At 39.8% G+C, this 11,489-nt stretch overlaps 1 protein-coding gene across 2 annotated transcripts; it reads left to right on the top strand.

Moving 5' to 3' along the window:
* Positions 1 to 2,244: 2,244 nt before the first annotated feature.
* On the top strand, positions 2,245 to 6,175 carry LOC104224672 (GATA transcription factor 11-like). Of its 2 annotated transcripts, none has more exons than XM_070147969.1 (3): positions 2,245 to 2,604; positions 3,880 to 4,113; positions 5,299 to 6,175. In XM_070147969.1, the coding sequence occupies exons 2-3, from the start codon at positions 3,889 to 3,891 to the stop codon at positions 5,878 to 5,880; spliced, it is 807 nt and encodes a 268-aa protein (XP_070004070.1). In that variant the 5' UTR covers positions 2,245 to 2,604; positions 3,880 to 3,888; the 3' UTR covers positions 5,881 to 6,175. The 2 variants fall into 2 exon arrangements, with proteins under 2 accessions (XP_070004070.1, XP_009774660.1); XM_009776358.2 differs by having other exon boundaries at positions 2,363 to 2,533.
* Positions 6,176 to 11,489: the final 5,314 nt, after the last annotated feature.

An 11,489-nucleotide genomic window follows, 5' to 3' on the forward strand; every position in this document is an offset into this window, starting at 1 on the left:
TCCCCCCCCCCACCCAAAAAAGAAGGAGCAGCACCAACCTCGTATACTGGTAAATATGTAGATCATTTGTCTCGCCGGTGATGCCGGGGTGCAATATCTCCAAATGTTGTCTAATAACTGTCAAACTCGTGCGACTGGCCCCTGAATGTACAGTCTCATCTTGTGGCCTAAACCAGCAAGCTGCTGCAGCAAGTCCAAATACTGCACACGCGTCATATATCTCATAGCCTGAGGCAGTGTAACGGGCAGTCCATCAACAGGCATCCCATATAAACCTCCACGTCCTACAGCATGATGGTGGTCACGCCAATGGGTAGGTGAAAAGTGTGCGTCTCCGGTCGCCACCACTCTATCAAGGCCGTGATCAGAGACCAGTCGAGCTGCAGCCGCCCAATCTCAAAAATCTTGTAGAAACCCGTATCCCGCAGGCGCTGGACTACATGGGGATGGAAATCTCTACCCCTCATAAAGTCTCACAAGTCGTCCACTCTCCTGGTGCGGAGAGGCTGGACCAGTAGCTCCCCCTCCCATACGTAGGCGGACCTATGATCGCCCTGTAACACTAATAGCTCATCGGAGATAGGTCTAGGATGCACAGGCGGCACGTCCATGTCGTCTACTGTAAATTAAACAATATTAATTGTGTGTTTGTTTTATAAATAAAATATTTAATTTTTGTAAATTGTAATTTGATAGAGTATATATCTATGGGTTCCAGGCTCAATATTTGAGGCCCAGTAGCACCAAGCTATCCTGAATTCTTATGTGTGTCAATTTCACTATTTTTCATAATTTTGTGTGTTTATTTTATAAATTAAATAAAAAATTTATAAATTGTAACTGGACAGAGTATATACCTATGGGTTCCAGGTTCGATATTTGAGGCCCAATAGCACCAAGTTATCCTGAATTCTTATGTGTGTCAGTTTCAATATATTTCATAATTTTGTGTGTTTGTTTTATAAATAAAATATTTAATTTTTGTAAATTGTAATTTGACAGAGTATATATCTATGGGTTCCAGGCTCGATATTTGAGGCTCAGTAGTACCAAGCTATCATGAATTCTTATGTGTGTCAATTTCAATGTTTTTCATAATTTTGTGTGTTTGTTTATAAATTAAATAATTAATTTTTGTAACTTGTAATGGGACAGAGTATATACCTATGGGTTCCAGGCTCGATATTTGAGGCCCAGTAGCACCAAGCTATCCTGAATTCTTATATGTGTTAATTTTAATATTTTCATAATTTTGTGTTTTTGTTTTATAAATTAAATAATTAATTTTTGTAAATTGTAATTGGACAGAGTTTGTGTTTGATCTATCAATATAATAGATACTTAAACTACAGGGATTCTATGCTAAAAAGGCTCTACAATATACTACGCTAAAAGGCTCTACATTTTACTACGCTAAAAGGGCACTAGTCTTTAAGCAAATAAATAATCTAAACTAGATAAAAATAACAAATATATTTTAATAACATAACATTCACGAAATTACATTTAAAACAGTAAAAGAAATTTATGAACATTTTTATTAACAAAAAAATAATTTCTCAATTTTTAAATATTTTTTTAAAACACTAATATGTTAGTCCGGATAAAAATAACATACTAGTTTAATCGCAAACAAAACACAAAACAACATGGAAACACATTCAATACAACTAATATGCATTATTATACGAGTTTTGACATAAACTAAATCGGAATACCTCGATTTATGTTTTTCGAAAAGTCGATGAATTGAAATTTTGAGCCAGAAACGAGGAAACCACAATAATAGAAGCCTTAGGTAGGATGTGGGACCTACAATCTTATCTTTTTGAGTGTCGGTGAGGTCCACTCAGATTTTTTTTTGGAGAAAAATGGAGGGGGGGGTTCTATTTTTTTTTTTAAATGGGGGAAGGGGGGTTCTGGTTTGATGGTCGTGGGAAGAAAAAAGACCCTATTTATCTATGTATAACGCGGTATATAAATGCGCTAAACACTATATAGCGCTGTTATATAATGCGCTATATCTATCCGTCACATCATGTCAGCTTAGCGCGATTTATTCTTGCGCTATACATGTATAATACGGTTTTACACCGCATTTTATATAGATATTTAACTTTTTTTTTACACTTAAAAACTTATTTTAAGTATAAAAAAACCACATTTAGGTTCCGAATTCCCACATTTGGCCCCTGTCCCAAGTTGAGCAATTAGATAACATTAGCACCTCCATTGGGCCCACACCTCAAGAAATTCATGAGATCAATTGTCGCTCCCTCCAAAACAATCACATGCTCTGCCGACCATCTTAACTTGCCCTGTTCCTCCTCTTTATCCTGTGAGAATGAGATGTTAACGTTTTCTCTACTCATTTATTATTTCACCGAAAAGTACAATCCTAGACACAGATTTCAGGAAACAAAAGTAAAAGCTGTTCCCTCTATTTACCCAATCTTTTCATTTTCCTTTTCTCTGCAAAATCTGCAGATAGTGCAGTGGCATGCTCAAGGGTTTAAGGGGTTTTTGTTCCATGGTATGTATACATTTTTGGACATGCAAAAAAGGCCTACCTTTTCTGAGTTTCTCCTTACATGTCTATAAAAGGTTCCAACTTTTCACCTGTTTTTGTTACATTTTTAGTCTGAATTGTTCAGCTGCGTAATTCTGTTTGGGGGTTAAGGAAATTGGTCAAATTTTTACTCTCTGGCTCTCTGTTTGGTCCAAGTGGCAAGTTTGATGTTTTGGGTCTCTGATTTTTGTTAAAGGTTTTTTCCTTTTTGGAAAAAAATTCCAACGTTTATGTAAAGCAATTTTAATTTTTTCTAGAGAACTTTTCTAAAGCTAAGTTTGGCAATATTTCCTAGGGCAATGTTGCTTCGGAAAGAATATATTATCGTGTTTTTTTTTTTAATTAAATTTTCACGATTTCGTCAGAATTATTGTTTCGAGCAAAGATTTTCTTTCTGTTACAGCACCTATTTATGTGCTAGGAATTAGCTTGGAAAATTTAATTACTCCCTCCGATCCAAAATAAGTGATTTTTTGGATGTTTTCGCACAGATTAAGAAATACACCTTTTAGCATTAATTAGCAATGGAATTGACCATATTAACCTTTACTATCTCACATAAACACTCCTAACACATATTCCAACACTATTTACTCCAAGGACAATGTAGGAAAAAATAATTAATTCATTTTTGAAATCTGGAAAAATCACTTATTTTGGACCGGAGGGAGTAATTAATTAATAATATAATGAGTTGTAAGTATTTTACTTTCGCCTATCGTTTTTGTTTTTGGTAAATTTTGAGGATAAATAAAAGATTCTGTGATACTTGGAATCTAAGTAGACTCCTACTTTTGGTAGGACAATTATACCATACGCGTAAATTAAGTACAGTACTATACAGTGACTTTCTAACTTACCAGACCTACTAGGTTTTGCATACGCATAATACGTGTATTCGTATAATATTTGAATACGGTAACATAATAAACGTCCTACGCTGTATATAGCACTACTTTTTACTTTTCCTTAATTTGAACTAAGCAGTCTTAATTAGGTTTCGCTCTACTAAACCAGGCCAGTAACAGAGATAGTCAAGGAAAAGGTGAGATATATACATGCATGGGTTATGTGTATGAATGATGTGCTTGACTCCTTTTTCAATGGAGCCATTGTATAGTTATACAATATATAATAAATTTTGAATCTCGTGTATTTACTTGTTTATATTTTGAATTCCCTTAGTAAAATCTTGGCTCTGTTACATAAGTTTTCCATTTGCTTTGACCTATTCTTGTTTACAATGTTGGTGTGGGTATGCGTATTTTTGTCATGGTATATAGTTCTAATTCTTCTTGGGTATATCTCAGAATATTAATATGGTTGAACAAAATTGTTGGGATGACATTCCCATGGGGCCTATCGTCGATGAAGACTTTGAAAGCTTACTCAATAGTTTGGACTTCCCCTTGGAAAGTTTGGAAGACGACGGCCTCGGTGGAGATTGGGATCCTAGCCTGTACCAATTACTCGGGCCAATCCCTGCGGATGCACTTATGGCGTTACCTCCAGTGTATGATGCCAATGGCTGTTTGAATGCAGCTGTGAGTTTTAACTTGGACAGCATATATGCCCTTTTTTATTAATTCTTTCTTTTGTTTTCAAATATGTGTTTTGCTATACACTTTGCTATAGGGAAGCATCCCTTTCTCTAATAGAACTATTTGATTTGATTTGATTTTTGCCAAGTAAGAAGGGAGAGTTGCTTTACCCGTCCCTAAAAGAGTTTATTTTCTATGTTTTTTGGTTTTTCAATTTAAAAGACTAAACCGGAAAAATATTGCTTTTATTTTAGCTAAGCTAAATAATAAGGGAGAGTTTGCTTTACCAGCTCTAAACCAGAAAAAGAAAAATGTAGAAGACTAAAACTACAACAAAAGGACAGAGTATTAAAGCTTGAAACTTTCATAAATATATGTTGTATGATCCCTGCCTCTTGACAAGTGATATTAGCTTACTTGCACATGTCCTTTACCTTAATGGCTCCCTCCCAGCCTCCTCAATGTTCCAATTTTTGATTCAAATGGAGGTAATGGCATTCTTGCTTGGAAATCCAATAAAGAATAAATCAGTCTTATCGTAGTTGTAATGACACTAATTTTGTTTCATTTTCATAAATTGTAGTGCTTTAGCGTTATAGGAGGAAAAGGGACTTGAAATTGTTTCCCACACAGAGGTTTTAAATGTTAATATCTTGCTGAATGATGCTATATAACATTCTATAATAGTCATCCCTGCTTTTTTAGTGCAAGTAGACTGATATGTAGCTTGGCGAGTCTTGCGCGTTGACCTGCTGGTGACTAATTCTCTTATCTTCATGCTTGTCTTAAGTGTCTCTCTAGGTCTGAAGTAATGGAATTAATCTCAATCCCCGAGCTAAATGATACGAAGCTCTTCTTTAACCTCTTAGTATTATGCAGTTGTTCAAATTCAAATTTGTTCTCCTCTTTGTTGAAATGCTTATATAGACATGCAAACCATCACAGCGTGTTCAAAACTTATTAGTGACCTGCAGCACATTCGCTTGGCGTGTTGTTTGTTGCCTCGAATTTTAAGGCTAATATGAGAAAGAATGGAAAACTGAACTCCCAAACTTCCTTAGGTCTTCTGTTTCTCGTTTTCTTTTTGTTGAAACTCTTGTAGTTAACTCTTAGAGAAGTAGCATTCCTAGGCAAAAATAGCTTTTGATTTATGTAGAAGAAATTTCTAACTCGGTGTTATCCTATCAGAATGAATTTCCTGAAGCCCAAGGAACTGTTCTATTCCAGACACAAAGCCCAATTTCTGTTCTTGAACACAACAGCTCCTGCTCTGGTGGAAAGAGCACATCCTCCAATTTTGGCACTAAAGGCCGTCGCTCTAAGCGTGCACGATCATCAACTTTGAATCCGTGGATTTTGATGGCTCCCGCATCTTGTACAGCTTTTGCAGCTAAGAAGAATTCTGATGCCAAAAAGGGAAAGGAAAAGAAGAGGAGAAAATTGTCACAGCAATCGAGTGTCATGGATTCTAGTTTATTTAAAAAGTGCACACATTGTGAAGTAACAAGGACACCGCAATGGAGGGAGGGACCATTGGGTCCAAAGACACTATGCAATGCCTGTGGAGTTCGTTATCGTTCTGGCCGACTACTCCCAGAGTATCGGCCTGCTGCTAGTCCCACATTTGTTCCATCTTTGCATTCAAACTCTCACAGGAAAGTCATAGAAATGAGAAGAAATGCAGTTCAAGGTGATGTACTGGAAACGAAGAGAAGCTTTTCCAATGTGACTGAAGCAAAAATTTGTTCCTCTGAATATGTATTTGTTTGATACATGCATATTGAAGAGATGGCTATCCTTTTAGTACTTCATTGTTTTATTCTCCACTGGTAGGTTCTGTGGTATGGTTAAAAGTTGGTGTACAGAAATGGGATGCAGGAGTTGTAGGTTAACATAATTGGTAAAGCTCGATTGAAGGCTGATGGTGCAGTTCTCTGATGTAAAAACTACAAGTAGATGAATAGATGCTTAGGTACTTCACCTTTTGTTTGTTGGGACTATCTACAATATTTTCTTTTGGTAGAGGTCTCCATGGGAACATGGTCCGTGGGAATTCTTGCCCCAACTTGTTTTTGGAGTGGTTTCTTTGGATTTAATAGCTACAAGGTAAGGGACTGATTATCTAGAGGCCTAAAGAATTTGAGGACCAATTGTTAATTTGATCTAACATGCTGGCATTATTTCATGAATGTTACTCTCAATCTCACACTATAATAATAATAATAATAATAATAATAATAATAATAATTAAAAGAAGCTAGAATAAGACTCATAAGCTCCAATTGTGATATAGCAAGTACTATGATTGGTAATACATAATCACACCTCAATTTACTAATCATAGTATAAATTTAGTGTAAATATTAGGTATAAACACTTTTTACGAACGAGGACTCCTATATTTCTTGTTCGCCTTGATCGGAATAATGATCTCTAATAAGGCCCCTAACTGGCCATCAGAAGGCCTACTTATTTTTGGGGACTTTTTCATATTATTTCAAGCTTGATTACCGAGATTCTCTATAGTTTGTTATTTACCAAAGGTAACTATACATTCTTTACGATTTATATAAATTCCATTAAGGGACTCAGCTAAGCGCCTTTAATTAAGGGATTAACGCCTTAATTAAAGGATTTAATTACGCCCTTTTTCATTTTTTCTTTCGCTACATTTTTCATCCCAGATTTACCGGAGGAGATCGAGTAAACAAAAGAAAGGTCGCCAGAGTAATTTTCTGACTAAAATCATAGTCCTCGGAGCATTTTTACAACCAGATCTGAAGGTGACCATCTTACTTTATTTTTTTTGTCGCTGCTCAAGAAGAAAAGAAGATTGTATACGGTAAAATCGGAGGGTCCAATTTTCCATCGTTACGATGTCTCGAAGGCTCAAACCCATGGTCGAGTTTCATCCGTCGAGGACCATCGATGCTCGACCTCGGAGCAGTACAGACCGACGGTTACGGGGAGAAAGTGGGAAGTTCCCAAGGCGCACAACTAGGGCTGACAAAGTCTAGTGAGCTAAGTTTCGACCCAAATCATGGTGTTAACTAGCTGTCCCATCCCCATATCTTTGTAATAAATGCACTTGTACTCTGTTGGGATTCCCCCTCTTATATAAAGGGGATCTTTGTCATTATGTAAACATCTGTTGCTCAATATAAAACACACAAGAATATTCTCTCTGCTCTCTATCATATTCTCTTGATCACATTACTTCATTTATTGCTTATATTTATTGTGTTCTATTTATTGTTCATCATTTATTGCTTATTATTGGCCATAAAGGGCCGCCATTGATTTATCGTAATTGTTAGTTGCCCCTTGACAGCTCCCAACCGAGCTTTAGACTCGACCCCGAGGCCCTCGAATAGGCAAGCTCGAGGCCCCGATTATTAATCATTTGGTTTGGTTATCACCTTGCTCTCAAGCTCTTATCTCGTTTCTAAGTCTTTCACATAGCATCAACTGCTAAACAACTAGCATAAAAATAGATCACGTATTTTTAGAATCACTAAATCAAATTTAATTGTTATTGTCATTTTCACGGTAAACAGTTTGGCGCCCACCGTGGGGCTAAAAATAATAGTGATTATTTTCTTGCTGGTTTTACTATGTAACGCAAATTATCTTTCACACTGTTCTTGCCAAAGATCTTTGGTTTCAGGTCAAACTGTCTGATTCAGTGAACAACAATCTTGAGAACCATGGAGAAAATTGTGTGGATATTTCAGGTGTTTAAGTACCATCGCGAAACCCTGAGAATGCACCAGAACCAATTCCCATGGATGGGGTCTCACGCGATGCTCAACACGTCGATGTAAGCTCTCACACTAACAGGAGCGAGTACCAAGGAGACTAACAAGAAGCCTAGGAAACCCCGGCTAGGGAAGAACGGGAGGTTAGCCTTTACGTTATTTTTGAAATATTGCAGGCACAATAGCTAGTGATTTCTCAGCTACAAAGTCACCAAAAAACTCCCAACACTGTAGCGTCGGGGACGGCTCCCCCAGCTGAGCAGGTACTGGAGAGATCGAGCAACAACGGGTCGGCAGCCGACCCCACCATCGTAAAGATGCTCGAGGACCTCACAAAGATGATTGAATCGGGCAAGAAGAAGATAGAAGCCAACGACAAAAAGGTCGAGACCTACAACTCCAGGGTCGGCCAAATTCCGGGTGCACCCCCGATCCTGAAAGATGTGGATTCAAAGAAGTTCATACAAAGGCCGTTCCCGGAGGAAGCGGCTCCAAAATCCATTCCAAAGAAGTTCAGAATGTCAGACCTTCCGAAATACAATGGAACCTCAGACCCCAATGAGTACGTTACTGCTTACACTTGTGCAGTGAAGGGCAACGACCTGAAGGACAACGAGATCGAGTCCATCTTGCTAAAAAAGTTCGGGGAAACACTCTCAAAAGGGGCCATGATGTGGTATCACAATCTAGCTCCTAACTCTATAGACTCATTTGCCATGCTGGCAGACTCTTTCATGAAGGCACATGTCGGTGCCATCAAAGTAGCAACAAGAAAATCCGACATCTTCAAGATCAAGCAGAGGGAGAACGAGATGCTGCGAGAGTTCGTATCTCGCTTTCAAATAGAACGAATGGAACTACCACCAGTCTCCGATGACTGGGCAGTACAAGCCTTCACTCAAGGTCTGAATGAATGAAGCTCAGTGACTTCGAAGCAGCTAAAATAGAATCTGGTCGAATATCCCATCGTGACCTGGTCGGACGTTCACAACCGATATCAACAGAAAATCAGGGTCGAAGACGACCAACTAGGAGCCCCCTCGGGCTCGGTATACTCAAGAAGGCTTCTAGCAAAGGAGCCAAAGCCAAACAAGGAAAGGTACCAACCATATACCGACAATAGGAGAAACGCCCCGAGGCGTAACATACTCCGCAATGACCGAAGGATGGACCGAGGCCAGAATCCTCGGGGACACGTCAATAGAGCCGGGTTCGATAGGCACACAGAGCCAATGAAGGCACCTCGCTTGTCGGAATACAACTTCAATGTCGATGTATCAGACATCGTGTTCGCCATCAGTAAAATTAGAGATGTCAGGTGGCCCAGGCCTATGCAATCAGATCCTTCGCAAAGAAATCATAACTTAGTGTGTGAATTCCACAACTCGCACGGCCCCAGGACCGAGGATTGCCACCAACTCCGATAAGAAGTAGCCAGAATACTAAGTAAAGGTCACCTCCGAGAGTTCCTCAGCGACCGGGCCAAAAATCAGTTCTGGGAAAGAGTGGCGACTAAGAAGAACGAAACAAATGAGCCACAACATGTCATCCACATGATCTTGGGAGGAATCGATGCCCCACAGGAGCCCATAATTAGAAGAACAAAAATATCCATCACTAGAGAAAAGCGAACTCGGGGATACATACCCAAGGATGCTCTCACATTCAGTGACGAGGACATCGAGACCTTGTCTCAGCCTCATAGCGACGCACTGGCTATCTCTTTTCTTGTAAATATATTTCAAATTAAACTTGTACTTGTGGATCCAGGTAGCTCGGCCAACATTATCAAGTCGAGGGTGGTAGAGCAGCTCGTACTGCTTGTCTAAATCATACCCGCCTCTCGAGTCCTCAACGAATTCAACATGGCGAGCGAAACAACGAAAGGGGAAATCACCCTCCCAGTCAACGTGGCGGGCACAACCCAAAATGCCAAATTCCATGTCATCGAAGGAAAAATGAGGTACAACGCCTTGCTCGGAAGGCCATGGATACACTGCATGTGAGCAGTACCATCCACCCTCCATCAAATGATGAAATTCCCGACAAAGGATGGGATAAAGACCGTTTATGGGGAACACATGTAGCGAGAGAAATGTTCGCGGTGTATGATGTAGCCCCGACACCAGTACCTCCACCTTCAAAGGAGCTGAAGGATAAGCAAACAGTAAAATAGCGATAACAAGCTACACTCTCGGCTATCCTCGACTAAATAAAGCAGGGGACCGTACCGCGTCCTCATCACAAGCGACTGAAACATATCAGGGCTCAAAACATCACCGACACATTCTACACTAAGGTATGACCGTCTCCTTTCTCTTTCAATTACATTCTACACTAACCTGAATGCAGGTATCCGATCGAAATGGCCAAAGCACTCTCCAACTCGAATGCCTTAGGTTTCAAAAGCATGCGTTGCACTCTTTTCCTTCGACCGGGTTTTTATCCCGAAAAGGGTTTTACCGGCAATGTTTTTAATAGGAAGACTCAAAAATTACTCAAGGTTTCTTTTGCAATCAACCTCGAACACTGGGGGGCATCCCCTGGAAGGTCACCTACTCGGAGAAGCCTAGACGCGCTAAGCGGGGTCTCGACAGGAAAATAATGTACCCGGCCAAACGGTCGAACGAACTATGTCCGCATAGAACAACTGAGCCTGTAATAGCAAAGACATGTATACTTGTACCAAGTAATCAAAGAATACTTCCCAAAAGCATTTTGCGTTTCAAGAAATCTCGGTATTTTTGCAAAAATGGCTCCTCTGTCAAAAACGTCCCGAACACTCGGGGACTGGTGTCAACAACTCACAACAATGTGACCCCCGAGTCAGAGCTTCAAACTCGTAAGCCCTCAATGAGGCAATAACAAGATCCCAAAACAGCTCCAGAGCCAAAAAACGTCCCGAACACTTGGGGACTGGCGTCGAAAACTCAATGCCACATGACCTCCAGGTCGGAAATTTCGAAATCGTAAGCCCTCAATGAGGCAATACCAAGTTTACAAGTAATGTCTCCCGAGTCAAGAAACCCTCGACGACTCGAGGACTGCCGTCAATTGCCATCTCCATCGGCTTATCAAAACCCGAGGCCATAAGACCACTTACAAGCAACCTCGATCTCGTAAGACCTATATAAAGCAACAACAATATCTGTAAGACCTCAAGCATGGCATGAACCACACTTGTACCATGTGGCAATATCTGTAAGACCTCAAGCAAGGCATGAACCATACTTGTACTAAGTATCCAAAACTGTAAGACCTCAAAGGCATGTAAAACTTTTAAGACCTTACTAAAGGCATAAATCCAATCTCAAAGTTTAGGCTATATATCAAACTTGTAAGACCCCTAAAAAGGCATACCCTCGATGTAGACGCCGAAACTACTTCACTCGGGACTAAAAGGCTCCGGCCAAATACAAATGACTACGGTCAAAAGGTTGTACCAGCCAAACTAACGCGACTCAAGGATGCCCACCGTCGCTATAAAATCACAGGCCTTCAATTACTTCGAATATACTTCGAAAAGAATCGGTTAAACAGGCTACCCTCGACATAGGCAAAAGAGTTTCGACCATGTCAGCTCCTAAACACAAGCTTCGAGATACTCAGCCGCCGAGCGAA

Source organism: Nicotiana sylvestris, chromosome 6 (assembly GCF_000393655.2).
Source record: "Nicotiana sylvestris chromosome 6, ASM39365v2, whole genome shotgun sequence".
NCBI classification, from domain to species: Eukaryota; Viridiplantae; Streptophyta; class Magnoliopsida; order Solanales; family Solanaceae; genus Nicotiana; species Nicotiana sylvestris.

Coding starts and splice junctions, on each gene's coding strand:
- LOC104224672 (XM_009776358.2), top strand. CDS start 2,501: ATGCTCAAGGGTTTAAGGGGTTTTTGTTCCATG. Junction 2,534..3,879: donor TAAGGGGTTTTTGTTCCATG/GTATGTATACAT, acceptor GGTATATCTCAG/AATATTAATATGGTTGAACA. Junction 4,114..5,298: donor ATGGCTGTTTGAATGCAGCT/GTGAGTTTTAAC, acceptor TTATCCTATCAG/AATGAATTTCCTGAAGCCCA.